The 18,290-nt window shown below is 40.7% G+C and overlaps 2 protein-coding genes across 2 annotated transcripts in view; one reads left to right on the top strand and one right to left on the bottom strand.

Moving 5' to 3' along the window:
* Positions 1-18,290, bottom strand: part of LOC125771996 (uncharacterized) — a 439,681-nt gene that overhangs the window by 361,329 nt on the left and 60,062 nt on the right. The window lies entirely within an intron of this gene.
* LOC125771989 (kelch-like protein 41) lies at positions 4,007-6,246 on the top strand. The gene is made up of 2 exons (XM_049443252.1): positions 4,007-4,425; positions 4,779-6,246. Exon 2 carries the CDS (start codon positions 4,786-4,788, stop codon positions 5,977-5,979), a length of 1,194 nt encoding a protein of 397 aa, XP_049299209.1. The 5' UTR covers positions 4,007-4,425; positions 4,779-4,785; the 3' UTR covers positions 5,980-6,246.

The raw sequence follows: 18,290 nt of genomic DNA, 5'->3' as shown, positions 1-18,290 counted from the left end.
CTTACGGTAACATTCATTGCAATCATGTCCGTATTAATTATTTCCCATCCGTACGTTCGTTTCGTTGCTCCCGGTTACGCGCTTCAGTCGTCCGTCGTCTTTTGAAGTGGTAACTTAACCTCTAACTAACCGAGGCAAGGCGAAACAATACGTTCCCGAGAAGTAAGCTCTGTTCGCCTGGGTTCGAATGTAAGTGTTTCCTGTAATTGGTACGGTTCATGCCAATATGCTTATAACACCGTCGCAAGCCATCCAACAGCAAACCGAACAACCGTTCTCACATTCGGAATCTCAGTTGGCAAGCGTTTGCTGCCCGGTTGCCAGGATACGGCGGTGTACAATGTGGGTTTTTTCTTCTGTTCCTTGGTTTTTGGTTCTTTCTTTCAGTCGTTTGATTTCCTTCCCTCTGTGTGGGTGGATAAATGAAACGCACACGGCGGTGTACGACATTTAATTTGCAACGCTTAGTCAGCTTCCGATTGAAATTTAATAGCCATACTCCGACGAACCGGCATGGATTTCTGTAACGGTACGCAGAAAATGTAAGAAACGTACTGAAAGGAAATCTAAACTTCGGTCGGTGAAATGATTTTCTTTCCGATCTCGTCTTCGGTTACGATTCTGCTCTTGGTTTGGCGCATTGCACAGGTGAAGCTGTTTGATCTTTACAGACATTTCTCTTGCCAGCACCATGAAGTTCACATCGCACAGGATAAAAAGAGAAAATAAATCTGGCCACGTGACCGTGCTAGGTGATTGTTTGGGTAATGATGTCAATGAAATACGCTATGTTTGATTTTATTTGATCTTCAACAAAAAAAAATCTTTTGCAAAGTATTTTTATTTTATATTATTTATATTGTCTTCCACATTGTTTTCTTTTTATATTGTTTATATTACTTTATATTAGTCTGTAGCTTTTGTCCAAGGTCTGTCTGTTTCTCTGGTACTGTTCGCTAATACAGTGGAACGCCGATTATCCGTGCTCATCGGGACTCGGCACCTGTCGGATAAGCGAATATTACGGATAATAGGCACAACTGTTTTTATTGATAAATAGTAGTGTTTAGTGTGTAATGGGTGCATTTTTTTTCTAAAACTAGATGATAATTTTATTAGTTGCACTTTGCAAAATAAATCTGTTCTATTTGGTCAAACTTGAGTCAATTGTATCAGTCCCTATTGAGTTTTTTTTTGCCATCACCGGTTTGCAGTTAAAAAACGTCTGAACAAACTTGCGGAATTCGGATGCTGAATTTTCTTTCGAGAATAGTCACCGTGCGATTGGCGGGATTTTTTGACGAAGAAGAGAGATTTTTTTTTTCCTTTTATAACCATTTCTCTGCGTGCCGACCGAGTGCCACCGGCACTCACAATACGACAGTTACTGAAACATGACGAAACCAGCAAACTGTCGGTTTATACCACTATTGTGATTCTTGTGTGAACAACGTCTGTTATTACATATTTAGAAAAAGTTGAAAAAAAACTATAACAAACAAGTCAGAAAAATTGCGATAATTTGCCAAAACACAGAAAACTAATATATGTAGCTGCATAAGAAATCAATCTTCGATAAAAATTTGGCTAAAGTCTGAAACAAGACCCCCCCACCCCCCCAACTCACGGGCACTCATTTTAATGACTTTTTTTCGGGGTTCGCAATCGGTTGCGTGTTTTTTTAATTATGTTTCGAGACACAGGCACCTGAGGGCATGGCCGTCCAAGAAGAAAATGTAGCCATTGGTGCCATCTACCGACCACAGGTTAAAGATTGGCGATCCGGTGAATACCGACCGAGTTATAGGCAAAACTTGGTTCAAAAATGAGGAAAATTTTACGTTTTCTCAAACAGAGTATGGAACATGGTTCCTCGAATAACTTCTGGCACAGAGATCTGAGGGTATGGCCGTCCAAGAAGAAAATGTAGCCATTGGTGCCATCTACCGACCACAGGTTAAAGATTGGCGATCCGTTGGATACCCACCGAGTTATAAGCAAAAATTGGTGCAAAAATGAACCTTTTGAAATTTTCAAATTTTTATATTTTTTTTAATTTTTTCTCATTTTTTATTCTTTTTTTAATTTAAAGCATTATTTGAGTGAAAAGAAACTTATTTGAACCAATTGGCATTAAAATAAATCAATTTATTTTTTTTTTGCAAAATTTCTCAAAAAAAACGTAAGGGGTACCCCTTATGAAATTTTCGAGTTGAAAACTTTTTTTAAATTTTTTTCCGATTTTTTATTCTTTTTTTAATGTAAAGCATTGTTTGAGTGAAAAGGAACTAATTGCAACAATTTCGCATTAAAATAAAACAAATTTTTAAATTTTGTTAAATTTCTCAAAAAAATGGCAAGGGGTACCCCTTATGAAATTTTCGAGTTGAAAATTGTTTGTAAATTTTTTTCTGATTTTTAATTCTTTATTTAATTTAAAGCATTATTTGAGTGAAAAGAAACTTATTGCATCAAATTCGCAATAAAATAAATCACATTTATAAATTTTGCTACATTGCTTAAAAATGAGGAAAATTTTACGTTTTCTCAAACAGGGTATGGAACATGGTTCCTCGAATAACTTCTGGCACAGACATCTGAGGGCATGGCCGTCCAAGAAGAAAATGTAGCCATTGGTGCCATCTACCGACCACAGGTTAAAGATTGGCGATCCGATGAATACCGACAGAGTTATAGCCAAAACTTATCGCAAAAATGAACCTTATGAAATTTTAATTTTTTTTTAATTTTTTTATTTTGTTATTATTTTTTACTCGTTTTTCGTTTAAACATTATTTGAGTGAAAAGAGACTTATTTGAACAAATTGGCATTAAAATAAATCAATTTAAATTTTTTTTTGCAAAATTTAAAAAAAAATGGCAAGGGGTAAACTTGTTGAAATTTTCGTGTGGATTTTTTTTTATTTTTTTCTTATTTTTTATTCTTTTTTTAATTTAAAGCATTATTTGAGTGAAAAGAAGTTATTGCAACCAATTCGCATTAAAATAAATCAATTTAATTTTTATTGCAAAATTACTCTAAAAAAGCTTAACACTTTGAAGCAAAGTGGGTATATAAGGAGGTGTATTCATAGCATTTGACATATTGCCATTTTGAATTTCAGTTTGACAGCAGGGGTCGATATATGTCACAGTGGGTATATAAGGAGGTGTATTCATAGCATTTGACATATTGCCATTTTGAATTTCAGTTTGACAGCAGGGGTCGATATATGTCAAAGTGGGTATATAAGGAGGAGTATTCATAGCATTTGACACATTGCCATTTTAAATTTCAGTTTGACAACAGGTTTCGATGTATGTATACCGATGCAGGCCACACATACATTGATGGTATTCTTGACGATCAATCTAGTTGCAGTAAGTTCCCATAATGATTGTAATGTGATTGAGTGGACATTCGGCCAAAAATGTGGCGTATTGTAGTTCTTCTGGACCGTACGCATTTACCGCTTACCGTGCAAATAGACCTGGAGCGATATTTCTCAGTGAGATATTTCGCAAAGTAGCTCAATTTAGCAAACAAAGGAAAATCGCTGGGCGAGACATTTCTTTGGCAACTGTGATGATATAATTCTATGTGTTTCTATGGCAACGACGTTTAGATGCTGTTTTTTTATATATGAACTTTTCATCGCATTTCATCGCATCGCAACGAGAGATCTCTCACTGAGAAATATCGCTCCAGGTCTATTTGCACGGTTATGTGATCAGCAGTATTTTGATTGTGGTTCGATATAAATCCGGTTGTAAACATTTGTTATTCACCTACACACATCAACAAACGCTTCGAATTTGACAACTGGGGTCGATCCTCTTTTTCCTACCTAACGTTCTACATGACTACACCTCCTTTATATACCCACTTTGGATATATGTATACCGATGAAGGCCACACATACAGTGATGTTATTGTTGACGATCCATGTAAGTACAGTAGGTGCCCACAATAATTGTAAAGTATTGAGTGGAACTTCGGCCAAGAATGTGGCGTGTCGTCGTTCTTCTGGATCCTACACATTACTCTACGCATTTACCGCTTATGTGATCATCAGTGTTTTGATTGTGGCAACGATATAAATACGGATGTAAACATTTGCCATTCACCAACACACATGAACAAACGGATGGGATTTGACAACTGGGGTCGATCCTCTTTTTCCTACCAAATGTTCTACATGACTACACCTCCTTATATACCCACTTTGTTCCGCACACACAACGACGCGTTGCTACAGATCCATTCCACGCTTTAGCTTTGGACGAGTCGGTTCGCTAGTGAGTGATCCACGCAAGAGTTATCAACTCTGCAGTGAAAAAGCCATTCGGTGTCGTGCATTTGTGTGATAGTCAATCGACTTCAAGTAATATAACGAATTAGCTTATTCTGGTAGATTGTAGAAGGTAATTTAATAACAATGTAAATCAGTGCCTCAATATGTGCCAAAGAAGAAAGGGTATATTTCTATTGTTGAAGCATTTAATTGTTGCAAATCAATGTTTACATTGAAGAGATTCATCGATTTTCTCTTTTATTGTTACGTTTTAACTTTTATTTTAATTAACTACTGTAATTCGCACGCCTTAGTTCGTTCCCGTCTGGAAGAGAACAGATCGCATTTGACGTCCCTTCTCGTTGACGTGTGTCAAACTGTTACGGCAGTGCTGCCATAACAATTATAGTGTGTGGAACGATCATAGTTGAATTATTACATTTGTAGAGCTGATTATTGATGCGGTTTTCTTTGCATCTCTAGGCAAGCTATGGCAGACAAAGAACAATCGCTCGAAAGCCGAATGGCGGCCGCATCGCTTGGACTAAAATACAACAGCGATGATTCCATCAGTTCACGCGTTGAGCAGCTTATCAACAACAAACACCTGTCGGACGTGACTTTCATTGTAGGACACGAAAAGCAACGAATCTACGCCAGCAAGATGCATTTGGTGACGGTGTCGGAATATTTTTACACCATGTTTTATGGAAACTTTGCCGAAGCAAAGCGCGACGAGATCGAGCTGAAGGATGAACATCCAGAAACATTTATAACAATATTGCGTCTAATTTACGGTGCAAAGGTGGATATCAATTTTGAAAACATTCATGATATTTTCGACCGCATACGGATGTACCTGTTACCGAACGAATATTGCAAACCGCTGATAAATTTTCTAATGGATCAAATAGTCGACTATGATACTGCGATGAAGATATTTCGTAAAAATCTTCACTTCAAATTCGAGCTTGTGGATAAAGCATGCACAACATATATTAAAAATAATCCGCTGTATTACTTTGATCAAGATGATTATACGACGCTCGAAGAGGAAATAATTCGTAAGATTGTTAGCATGCAAGAAATCAATTGTACTAAGGAACAACTACTATCTGCAGTGGAAAAATGGGGGCTCGCGAACACTGAAACGGGGACGAAGGAACTGCAACAGCTTGCAATCAGGACAAAACGTTCGTACTTTTCCCATAAATTCATTTTCCTTGCTAGTATGGAAAAATGCGATTCATGGCGTAGCGAAACATGTTTCCAGATACAACTCGAATCACGGAACCCGGTAGCATTGTATGGTATAGGCGTGTACGTAATACCTAATGACAAAGTTACGATTTCACTTTCAATGTTAGATTATAATAGATGTAAAGACAGTGTCAGTTTAAACTTGGAGAAGAGATGCATTCCGTATTTGGATACAGTGGACTTAATGTTCAAAGAAATAGTGTTGGTAAAAGGAGAACCTTGCAAATTTCAATTGCTCATGGAGAACGCTAAAGGTATCATTAGCTTAGCCGGCTGCTCAAAAGCCACAATAATACACGAGGAAATATCATTGAAATATGAAATGCCAAACCGCAAACCAACCAACACCATCGCTCATGTTTGGGCCAAGTTTCCAGGATGCGATTTAGAAGAAAAGGGTGCGCTAAGGTGCTGTATAGTATAAGAATTGTCTACAAAAAAACCTAGTTTGTTTAAACTGTTCGTAACATACAACAGTTTAGAACACGGAATTTAAAAGAAAACATGAAATATAGAACTAGTGTAATACTTCACATTAAACAGGATACAACTAACTACAAGAATATGTATGAATAACAACATAATAGCGATAGTCATACTAAACAAACTGTTCACCATGATATTGTAATGCAAGGCAATTTTTCGTAAAATGAAGATGGAAGTTTAATAAAGCTTGTGATGTATTACGGTACCTTGTCATTACATTTCATGCAGTAAAAAATTGTCCAAACAAACGAAGGTATTGCTTCATTCGTTTAGTGTTTATGTGACTAAAAGAACATTTTAATATTAGCAAAGCATTTTCTCATGCTTACCTTACCGTCATCTTCCGGTATGGTTCCGTTGTACGGAAGCATAACTTTTTGACGAGTTGAAAGATTTCTGTTTTGCAACTTACCGTGGCGCAAAAATTTCACCATGGTAACGCCGGGAGCACCACGGAAACGTGTCGGCTGGGCTCGCTAACAATTGGTTTGAGTGTCACTTTTAATTTGTTCTCCACAGGCCACATTGGAACGGAGGTAGAAAGGCATGGAAGCTTCATTGAGAACGGGGAGAGGAGGTTTCATTACTTCCTGTGAAACGCATTTATCAGTCGGGAACACTTGGACTGCAAGAAAAGTCGATCATATTTTTTGTCGCGTTTGTTTGGCGATCGGTTTTGTTAGCTGGGCATGAATAAATTCATCATCATCGCTCATCACCATCCCGTGACCAGGGTGGCGGTGGGGTGTAGAATCCAATTAAAATTTGTACAAAATTTCATCAGTGCGACACAATTATGCGACCTGTTGTTGGCGAGAATTGGCTGCAGCCATGAATGTTTGCACGTTTGCATTTCCCCACACAAATTTCCCCGTCCATGATAATGGTGGGTGGGGGGAGGGGGTAGTTGGGAGGGGGTGGGATGTAGGGAAGGAGCGACAACTCCCATGTTTTCCGAGACAGAATCGACAAAAACGACCAAAGGATGAAAAATGGTTGTGCAAATCGTTTTAATTACAGTGTATCATAATGTAAACTGTTGTAATGCGGATTGAATATAACAAAAAGGAATATGCGAGTATACTGATAGCAACAGGACTGAAATGTTTTTAACTTCAATAACTTTTTGAATGTTATTAGTATTTTTCATCACTACATTAAACCATGAATATTTGTTTAATGGTTTACAGTAGTTCTAATTAACAAACTGGTTGGTAAGCGTACTCCGGTAACTGTTGTTACATAGTTCTTGGTTATCCAGTAATAACGTGGCAGTTATCAATGGTGCAACGGTCCACTGAACCGAACGCGAAAAGTTATGCAAAGCTTCAGCGTCGAGTCCGACAATGGTTACCATAGTTACGAATCGATCATGTAAATCTACACCCGATGGAGTAAATTGGGAACAAAATGCCACTGTATCATTATCGTTATCGAAAACTGTGTTACCATATCAACGCTTCTAACCGGTTACTTCCAGCTCATAAATTTTGGGTACTGGTAACTGGTTGATAGGCAACGTGGCCATACAACTGATTCGGAAATTTAAAACATATTCTTAAGCATTTAAAAAAAATGAATGAAAATTTTTAATATGACTTTCTTAAATTCGTTTTTTTAATTTAAAATATTGAAATAGAAAATGCAATATTTGAGAAAAATTATTAGTAAATGAAATTAGCAGTAGTTTATTCATTACAAAAGTGCGGCGTATTTTTTTTTATGTCGAAAAAAGCAAAACGATAAGGAACTTACAAAACACGATACAGCAATGCTTTAAATCGTCACATTTTACCGTAAAGCGTTCCTCAACACGAAAGGTGTCATGGTGTTATACTGCAGATCTTGCGATAAGCAGTGGACGCCTTTAGTTGATGCCAAAGCGTTTAAATGTACAGCTCAGTGCACACGGGGTCTAATCCTTGCCCGGGGGATGCTGTAATCGAGAGAACTAGAAATAATTTGTCATGAAAGTTTAATCCCGTTTACCTACGAGATGAGCCACCCACAAGCATGACGCCAAAAGGAATGGAACTGAATGGGCCACTTTTAAAATGGGAATCGTTTTTTGCTTGGGAATGTGAATGGATCAAACGTGAAAAGGCAGAATGATGATGTCTGAGTGGGTATGCAAATATGTGTACGTAATCTAAAAAATGAAGTCAGTTCTGAATGTTTGTAGCGTGCTGCTGGAAGAACGATATACAAGAGTGGAAATATTTAAAACAAAAATATTTATTTCACACTAATGTTTTACAACAAAAAACCCGAAATGTTACTTAGGGTACACAAGACAAAAATAAGCACAAAACACAGTTATTGTTTTTTTTTTAATTTTAAACATTATACGATTTTGTTTTATATGTTAGTTATGATAGCAAATTGGTAATGTTCACTAGCAAAATCTAGTACTTTTTGTTATTTAAGGAGTAGCACTCTGTTGGGGGACTTGCTTCACCGATAGTTCAAGTGCGACTCTTTCTTTATTTGCTCGCTCTTAGCTTCCTTGCGCTTCTGCCGGTTTAATACCGTGGGTTGAGATGTCAGCCACCAAACTATTACCCAGTTAACAAAAATAGCTAACATAGCCGGCCCCCGTGGAACAATCAGGTTCCACCCTAACCCTGGTTTTCAGTTTCCTTTTGTCCTGGTAGTACACATATTCTGTTAATCGCCCGGCGGTACAAACCCTCTTTTGTTTTTACGTCCACAACCCTGATAAGCCCATCCTCTCCAGGGTAGACCTTAACGATTCTACCGTACCGCCATTTGAGAGGAGGAAGATTATCTTCCTTCACTAGGACCATCGTACCCTCACGGATGTTGTCACGTGTTTTCGTCCATTTAGTACGCGGCTGCAACCCGGATAAGTACTCCGTACTCCATCTTTTCCAGATACGGCGCACGTACTCCTGCGTCTGCTGATATAGGTCGAGTCGGTTATCAGGAATCCCTTCGTAAGATGGCTCTGGCAACGATGACAGCGCCCGATGGATCAAGAAATGGCCAGGGGTGATGATCTCTAAATCTTCAGGATCCGTGGTCAGCTGGGTCAAGGGCCGAGAATTCAGGCAGGCTTCTACCTGAACCAGCAGTGTCTCGAAGTCGTCTCGACGCAACACAGCAGTACCAAGGGTTGTCTTCAAATGACGTTTCAACGACTTAACTGCCGCTTCCCATAACCCGCCGAAATGCGGGGAACGCGGAGGAATAAATTGGAAGTTTATTCCTTCAGCAGCACAGTAGGAGGTGACGGCATGTTGTAGCTGTTGTGTCTCGAAAAGTTGCTGCAACTCCTTCAGCACTCGGTCGGCACCTCGAAAATTGGTCGCATTATCACACTCTATTGTGATCGGCTTTCCACGTCGCGCAACAAATCGTTTTAAGGTAGCGATGAAGGACGGGGTTGAAAGACTGTCGATCAACTCGACATGTACCGCCTTTGTTGAGAGACAGACGAAGATGGCAACAAAGCATTTAACGGGAATTGTTTTGCGAATTCCAGTTCGGTAGTAGAAGGGTCCGCATAGGTCTACTCCTGTCTTCAAAAATGGTAACACAGGAGTCACTCTTTCGGTGGGTAAGTCACCCATGAGCTGTTGGTAGGTGGACGGTTTTTGTCGAAAACATGGGACGCAGTCGTGTACCACCTTTCGCGCCAGGTCACGAATCCTGAGGGGCCAGTAGCGTTCACGGATCATCCCAATCATCATTTGTTGGCCCGCGTGAAGCAACGAGTTATGATAGTGTCGCACTATCATCAGGGTCAGCGGGTGTGATGCAGGTAGGATGATGGGATGTTTCCGATCAAAGGAAACCGGGGCGTTTCGTAGGCGGCCACCAACTCGTAGCAAACCGTCCAGCAAAATAGGACAGAGTGTCCTCAGCTTGGATGAATTCTTAACATGTGCGGAAGCCTTGACGTCGCGAATCTCTTCTTTAAAAGATTCCTGTTGAGCGATGCGGAGTAACAGTAGTGTTGATTCTTGAAGTTCCGCTGTTTGCAAGAATCCCACTTTTCGATGTTCACGATTGGCCGGTGAACAGTTGTGCCCAAAACGCCTTAAGTATGCTACCAAGCGCACTAATGCTACGAATGACGATCTAAGTTCAAACAGCGGGTTCCATGGCAGCGACTGCGTGACTGCCACTATTTGTTTTTCCTCCAACTCATCCGTTGGAACCTCTGGGGGCTGGTTCAGAGTAGGCCATTCTTGTTTCGGCCGTCGAAGCCACGGTGGTCCATTCCACCAGAGAGTGGTCTCTTTCAGTTGAGAGGGCATCATCCCCCTTGAGATGATGTCTGCAGGGTTTTGCTCGCTCGCCACATGATTCCACGCTTCTTTTGGAGTAAGAGCTTGTATTTCGGAGACCCTATTAGCAACAAATTGCTTCCATCGCGCTGGATGATTGGCGACCCAATACAGCACAATGGTGGAGTCCACCCAGAAGAAACATTCATTGTCGAATTTGCAGCTGGTGTTCACCTTTTGCCACAAATGAGCCAATAGCAGAGCACCGGACAGTTCCAGCCGGGGGAGCGTGACGTTTTTCTTACCCTTCGTATTAGGTATCGGAGCTACCTTGGATTTAGCAGTTAAAAGGTGAACCGTCACCGTACCATCCGATGATTCTGATCGTAGATATATACAGGCTCCGTACGCCTTCATAGAAGCATCACTAAACCCGTGCAACTGGATAAGGGTAATAGAACCAACCGCCCTTCTTGGAACAGTTAAATGCTTGAGGTCTTCTAACTGTTCGCGAAACTGTAACCAACGCTGCTGCCGTTCGAGCTCCAACGGCTCATCCCACGTCTTCTCGTGTTGCCAAAGTTCTTGTAGAAAACATTTGGCAATTACCACAATCGGCCCTAACAGACCCAGAGGATCAAACAGCTTAGCGGCATCAGACGCTGCGATCCGCTTAGTGATTGGCATCTCTGTACCCCAAGATGGTACGTTGAAACAAAGTTGGTCGGTAGCAGGTGTCCACTTCAATCCTAATGCTTTGATCGAAGCGCCTGCTTCGATGTTTAGAACTTCATTATCGTTGTGCAGCTCTACGGGTATACTTGCGAGTACCTCAGATGAGTTCGATGCCCACTTCCGCAGTCGAAACCCAGCAGACGACAACAACTGTCTCAGCTCCTCGCACAAAGCCCTACCTTCATGGATGGAGTTCACACCAGTAATTAAGTCATCCATGTAGAAGTCTGTCGCTAAGACTTCTGATGCTCGGGGATGAGTTGATTGCCCTTCGTTGGCTAGCTGCTTCAGACATCGCGTTGCTAGATACGGTGCAGATGCGGTCCCATAAGTCACCGTTTTAAGTTGATATATTCGAAGATGTTCGTCGGTCGGCTCCTTCCAGATGATGCGTTGTAGAGGTCGATCCTCCTTTCGTACCCAGATCTGCCGATACATTTTTTCTATGTCCGCCATGATAACAATTTCAGGTAATCGGTATCTAAGAAGCAAACTGATCAGGTCGTCTTGCACTGTGGGACCCACCAGTAGTACATCGTTCAAAGAGATCCCTGTGGCGCTTTTGCATGACGCATCGAAAACAACACGCAATTTAGTGGTGAGACTGTCAGGTCGATTAACACAATGGTGAGGCAAATAGTATACTTCGCCACTGTTATCGTTATTAGGATTAATCTCCTCCATGTGCCCCAGCTCCAGATATTCTTTCAAGAACTCATTATAGGCACTCTTGAGGTTGGGTAGTGCCTCCAGTCGTCGATATAAGCAGGCGAAACGACGTTTGGCTATCTCGTATGAGTCTCCTAGTTGTGCCAATTTCGCTGGATGTTTTGGAAGGGCGACCACGAACCGACCTTCTTTATCTCGGATCGTGGTTTTATCGAACTCCACCTCACATTCTTTTTCTTCACGCGACCAAATGCTGGGAGAGTGACAGGCTTCCAGCTCCCAAAAGCGTTTCAGTTGATCTTCCATGGAAATGACGTTACAGACCAAAGACGATGACAGTACTGCTTCAGCGCGAGACACCTTTCCCGACACTATCCATCCTAACTCCGTGTTTTGCAACAAAAGTGTGGAGTTATCCAACCGGATCATCCCCTCTAGCAGCAACTCGTTGCAGCCTTCTCTGCCGATGAGAATATCGATGGGACCCGGTTGGTCAAAGTGAGGATCAGCTAGAGGCAGTTCATCCGGAATGGCCCATCCCTGACGATCGACGGTGGACCAAGGTTGATCCCAAGTCACGTTCTTCAACACGTGACACTTCCAAACCGTCTGAAAAGAAGAACGATTAGACTGGATGGACAATTGGACCATATACAAACTGGTGTGTTGAGCCCTGCCGATTCCACCCAGGGTGTGGGTCACTCGTATCTTCGGAACACCCAATCGTTGTACCAATCTTTCTGTTACTAGATTGATTTGCGATCCTCCGTCTAGTAAGGCACGAGCCCAATGGTGAACTCCGTTAGCAGTAACGATATGCACCACAGCGGTCGGTAAAAGAACCAGTTTGTTCGACTCGACAAGATTCGTGTTGCAGGTGGTGGGTGGCGCTTGAGCACAATGGTTAAACGATGACACTGCTGATTTGCTGTTGTTTGCCGCATCTTCGGTTGCAGATTGGCCACTGCTGACAATATTAGTTGACGAAGCACTATGCAGCATGGTGTGATGCTTCCGACGACATACACGGCAAACGCCTGATTTGCAACTGTTTCGGTGGTGCGACGCTGCCAAACAGTTAAAGCACAAGTTGTTTTCCCTCGCCATATCATACCGCTGAGATACTGATGCCTTCCGGAAAAGCTCGCACTCATACACCGAATGCGCCTTCTTTTTGCAAAACACACAAGTAGTCGCCGGTTCGATTTGAGCACTGTAAACATCACTTGTCTTTGCTTTGGGTTTTGCGGTGTTTGAAGAGACGTCCACGTTACGCGCCTTTTCCTGTTGCGATACCCGAAGCACGTCAGCATAACCTCGCAAGAATTGCAGTACATCTTCATATTTGGGAACTTCCTGACTGCGATGATGAATTTCCCACTGCTTGAGAGTACACGGATCTAATCGAGCACAAAGCATGTGAGCAAGCAACTCGCTCCATCCGTCCGTTTGTACACCCATTCGTTCGGTCATTTTCACACTTCCATCAAAACCATCGATCAGCGCGATGAGCATACCATATTCCTCCTTTTTCATAGCCGGTGTGGTAAACAATTTGTCGAGGTATTTTTTCACTATTAACTTCTTGCTGTCGTATCGCTTCTTCAGAAGATCCCATGCGACTACATAGTTTGCACTAGTGATCTCGATGGCTCCCAATAACGTATGAGCCTCCTTCGTTAACGCTCCCTTCAAATATTGCAGCTTGTCCACATCGGATAATGTAGCGTTGTTGTGGATCACGCTGACAAACGCGTCTCTAAAGGGTAGCCATTGGTCCATCTGACCATCGAACGAAGGTAGTCGTGTCTGTGGGAGTTTTACACGTCCCTTGGATGTTAGGGTTGGTGCCACACTCGATGATAATTGACGCTCAACATTTAACGCAAGTTCAAAATGGCGCTTTTCGAACAAGGCGTACTGCTCTTCTTCTTGGTCGATGGTATCATCGGACGTTGTCGCCAGCCGGCTAGTATGCCACGTTTCATACTCTGAAGCCAACTTGGTTAAACGCGCTGCGCAACCCTTAAATAAGGATTCATCCAAAAGCGTTGCCTCCTGCAACGTATTTTCGATGCGGTTTAGCCTTTGCTCAAAATGATTTCGCATTCGCTGATCTTGCGCATCGACATTTGTTGAGGCGAACCCTGCAAAATCTGAGCCTGACGCCGCCATGTCGCCGCCGCCATCCATACAGCACGGCGTAGCTTGTTCCTCAGAACTCTTCTTCTGAGTTGGACTCCCCATTACCGGCATTGCAGCGCTCACGCCGAATTGTTCAATTTCCCGCGAAACCGTCTAACACAGCACACTACGCGCACACAGTAAAACACCGACGCTTTGTCCAAGAAGGACAACAGATAGCACTAACACAGACGCGCCGTGCCAACGCTACAGTTCAACTACTATTTCTTAGAAATCCCAAATAGAATTTCCAATCAACTCACACACGCGCACACTATCGCGCGAACATGTACGAACATGAACAGACTGGAACAACGGTCACTTAAACCGAGCACAATTGTTCCTTTACTTGAACTATCACAAGTCTTCGTAACTTCACTAACCCACGGTTAGCAAATCCTGAACGTTAATAAATTCTTTCCATGGACATCCCATGGACAAGAAACCAGCACTCAGATCGTAAGCACGATCTTCTTTGGTACCATGTACCAACAGTAAACCAATGATTCCGTTTTGTCCTTTTGAGCGGGAACCAACAATCAGATCGCACGCACGATCCTTTTTGGCAACATGTGCCAACAGTCACAATATGTTCCCTTTTCCACTCAACCAGGACGACAGGCAATCGAGAACGTCTTTTATTAACGCGCTAATGTTCACAATATATTTCTCGTGACACTGAGAAACCGGCTCAAGAGAACATTACACGATGTTCTTTGCATTAAATTCGTCAAACTAAGCCCGTTCTTAGAACTTTTCTAGAAATCCGATTTGCGAAGGACCAAAAATGTTGGGGGACTTGCTTCACCGATAGTTCAAGTGCGACTCTTTCTTTATTTGCTCGCTCTTAGCTTCCTTGCGCTTCTGCCGGTTTAATACCGTGGGTTGAGATGTCAGCCACCAAACTATTACCCAGTTAACAAAAATAGCTAACAGCACTCCTTACTATTTAATAATAAACTCCTTATAAACATTTAAATCTTTTTCCATTTTGCTTAGAAGCTTTTGGATTGTTTGGTTTCTTGTACATTTTGTTGAGCGTAGCTAAAATCAAAGTTGTATTAACATTCATCACATAGTTAAACGCTACATAAACAGCAAAATCTAACAAGCTGCCAACGCATCCGGGGTGTGTACTTTAATGATTTAATATTCAAACTTGTGCCACAACTTTTCCCCATCCGTGTGAGCAAAGGATTGAGCAAACAAGTAAGAGCAGATTAAAGTATTTTAATACAGCATCAAGCTGGAAGCGAGGCACAGGGCGAAAGTTTCTGCCCCAATACAATTGTCTTTCGGGTTTTGCAATAAATGTTTAAGCCTCGTAATATAGTGACAGCTGTTGAGGAGATTAGTAGAGGAGAGTTACGAAGTTAACAGGATTTTAAACGTGGTACTTTAATTTGCAAGAAAAAAGTGAATTTTTTTGTTATTGTAATAAGAAAAGTATATGAAAAAAATACATAAGATTAAAATGATTTAATATATTGTAAAAAGGCAACAAACACTAACAAAACAGAAGATAAAACACAAAAGTCTAGTAGCTATTGTTAAGATACATAATATTTGCAATCCGTTTCATTAGAGCTATTATACAAAGTGGATAACAACAAAGTGGATAAAGCAAGTTCATGGTCGTTTTTCTTGCAAGCAAAAATTATTAACCATTTCCGCATTGACCATCATAAATGGTGTAATGTTCAACGGTACCCTTTTTCCTCTTGCCACAGTTTATGTTTACGACCACAACATATTTATCGGCGATGAGCATAAGGAAAAATGCCCCTGTTCACTAGAAGTATCCTTATGGAAACGTTTAAGTACCTTTTCCTGGTAATAATCACCAAGCAGTGAATGGACCTTAGGAAACGGAACTTTATAAAAAAATGTACGTGAATCAATATGTTTAGAAATATTTTATTAAAAAGCTTTGGATATTTTCTTTTTGATAGGAAAAATCTACAATAAGTTTACCCACCTTAACATTATGGTGTATTTGTCACCCTGATACTGCCGGCCTTTTCTACTTCGAACAATATAAGCTATTTGGTCATCTTTTTTATGATCGTATCCTTCCAAGCTCTTTTCCACGTGGAGCACATCTTGAGTTCTGGTATTCTGCATTATTGGTATTTGGTTTCTCAATGGCATCATAAAATGCAGCCAGCCAGCCAGCTAGTTACAAAGAAGGGGACTAACTTACAACAAAAGAAAATACGACCGAGCAAGAAGTAGGAAGCGATTGTCATCGATGCCGAGCAGCAAAAAAAAGGACTACAAATGGTTGAAGTTTTATATACAAAGGAACAATGAATGGGACACTACACGTGAGGCTTAAAGCTAGGAAACCGAATGTGTGCATCTATTATATGATTTGTGTTATGACCGGTGTGTGTGTGTGAACGTTTATCTTTAATCAGATTGTTCGGTATGTAAAATTATGATCGAAACAAATTTATATAAATAAGCTAATATATTTATATGAGTGAAAATACGAAAGCAGCTGAAACCAAACGGCAGCTTCTTGGAAACATTTGACTCTAGTTTCATTTCATTCTAGCCACCAAAAAAAAAAAAGTTCACTTGTCGTTTCATTCCGGTTTAATCTTAGAGCAACAAATCGAAATGTCTGCCCGTGACACGAACTTGATGCGTTTTTGTTCCGCCAAACCACCCATCCCGTGTTGGCAGCAGGGTGTGAGCCCGCTGGTGAAAATGGAGGCGGCGGGCCACAGTTTTCTTTTGCCATGCTGTGAATTTCTCACCACGGGCGGTTATTTGCTCACAGGCAACGGTGGTTTGGTCCGGGAAATCAATTTACTTTTTGCACTCGGGTTTCGGTGCATTTGGTCTGACGTGACGTGTTATTCCCGTCAGTTTGTTGCAGGGTTGTGGCTTATTTTGTGTGCTGCACGTCGGACCGACGCACGTTTGGAATGGTTTGGTTGCAAATGGAAACAAATAAGGAACTATGTATCACAATGCATGTTTCATCGAAACCCGGTGACAGGGGTTTTCAGATGATAAAACATTGCAAACGATTATAAATATTAAACAACATTAGCCATAAAACTAGCGCAGCAGATGATAGCACAATTGTGACACTTGATTAGAGAATTCGTCCATTCAAATATTTTGATTTCTAGACGATTATCAGATTGATTGTTTTCATGATTCTGGTTTCTAATATTTTTTCCGTAAATTAAAGCATATTTACTACGATAAATATGCCTGTTTCTATTTCTCCGATACCGTTTAACTGACTTTGTGCTATCAAGTGCTACAGTTGCACTATCATCTGCTGGGGTTGTTTGAGGGAAGTTGTAAACTCTACTAGTAGAAACCATTGTTGCTGATTAAATGTATGGATATGAGAACAGCAGCACATTGCAGACAATTTTTGTTACTCGAATCGAATTCAATTTAGTATAATCAACAACATTGAACTAGTAATATACAGGGTTCGCAGCACAATTATTAGTAACACATGACATCTATATGATAGATTATTGTAATAGTCGCTGTTATTGTCAAATCATCTAAAAATCCCTGTAAAAGAGGAATTTGAATGGTGCCAGTGTTTGTTGACCTCTCCCCTGGCATCATTTAATGGGTCTGAGATCTAATTCACCTCGACCGGCCTGACAACAAACCAAGTTAAGGTCTTGAAATGCAAGTCCGTTTATTCACCATTTTTTCCTGCTTCTATACTAACAATTCATTCTGAGATTTAACAGTAAAAGCGAAATTTTTGCACCGCTCGATTCTTTGATTGTTATGAATACCCCGATCATGTGTGCGAGCATGATCGTCCCGAAACGTACTTTATGCTTAGGTTCGCAATTGATATGTTTATCTTAATGCACTCTTGAGTTTGTTTATGTTTATGCTTATCGCACCACGATCTGCTTCATCTTGCTTATGATCGTTTAAAGTTCTTGCATACTCGTTTTATGATACAATGTCGCGATCATAACAAAGCGAATATGAAAAAATATAAAACGAGTAGTGATTGCATTTTTCATATGATATAGACGACCAATCAACTTAACCATAGACGAGCTATGTTTTAAAAAAACAGAAGGACTCAACCTTTACTCAACCTAAAAGACACATAGAATCCATAGCCAATCCACCATTTATTAAAAACATTGAAATAGATGATATTTGCACAAGAGAAATAGTAAAAGAAATAGCCTACATGCCAAAAATTCTTATAGAAAATGCAACCTCAAAATCCATTAACGAACATTTGAAAAACAACAGTAAAAAATCATTAAAAATATAAAATAAATTCTTACAGTGCAAAACTATGGCAGAATTGTCACAAAAATAATCCGGGGACGGAAGAGAAATCCATAATATATTTGATGGCGAATGAGAAGATGCCTCCAAGGGAAACATTGCA

Source organism: Anopheles funestus, chromosome 3RL, assembly GCF_943734845.2.
Source record: "Anopheles funestus chromosome 3RL, idAnoFuneDA-416_04, whole genome shotgun sequence".
NCBI classification, from domain to species: domain Eukaryota; kingdom Metazoa; phylum Arthropoda; class Insecta; order Diptera; family Culicidae; genus Anopheles; species Anopheles funestus.
Note: the sequence above shows the minus strand (reverse complement) of the source record. Positions and strands in the feature narration are given on the sequence as shown.

What these genes read in the sequence shown, in the direction of transcription:
- LOC125771989 (XM_049443252.1), top strand. Translation starts at nt 4,786, where the DNA reads ATGGCAGACAAAGAACAATCGCTCGAAAGCCGAATGGCGGCCGCATCG.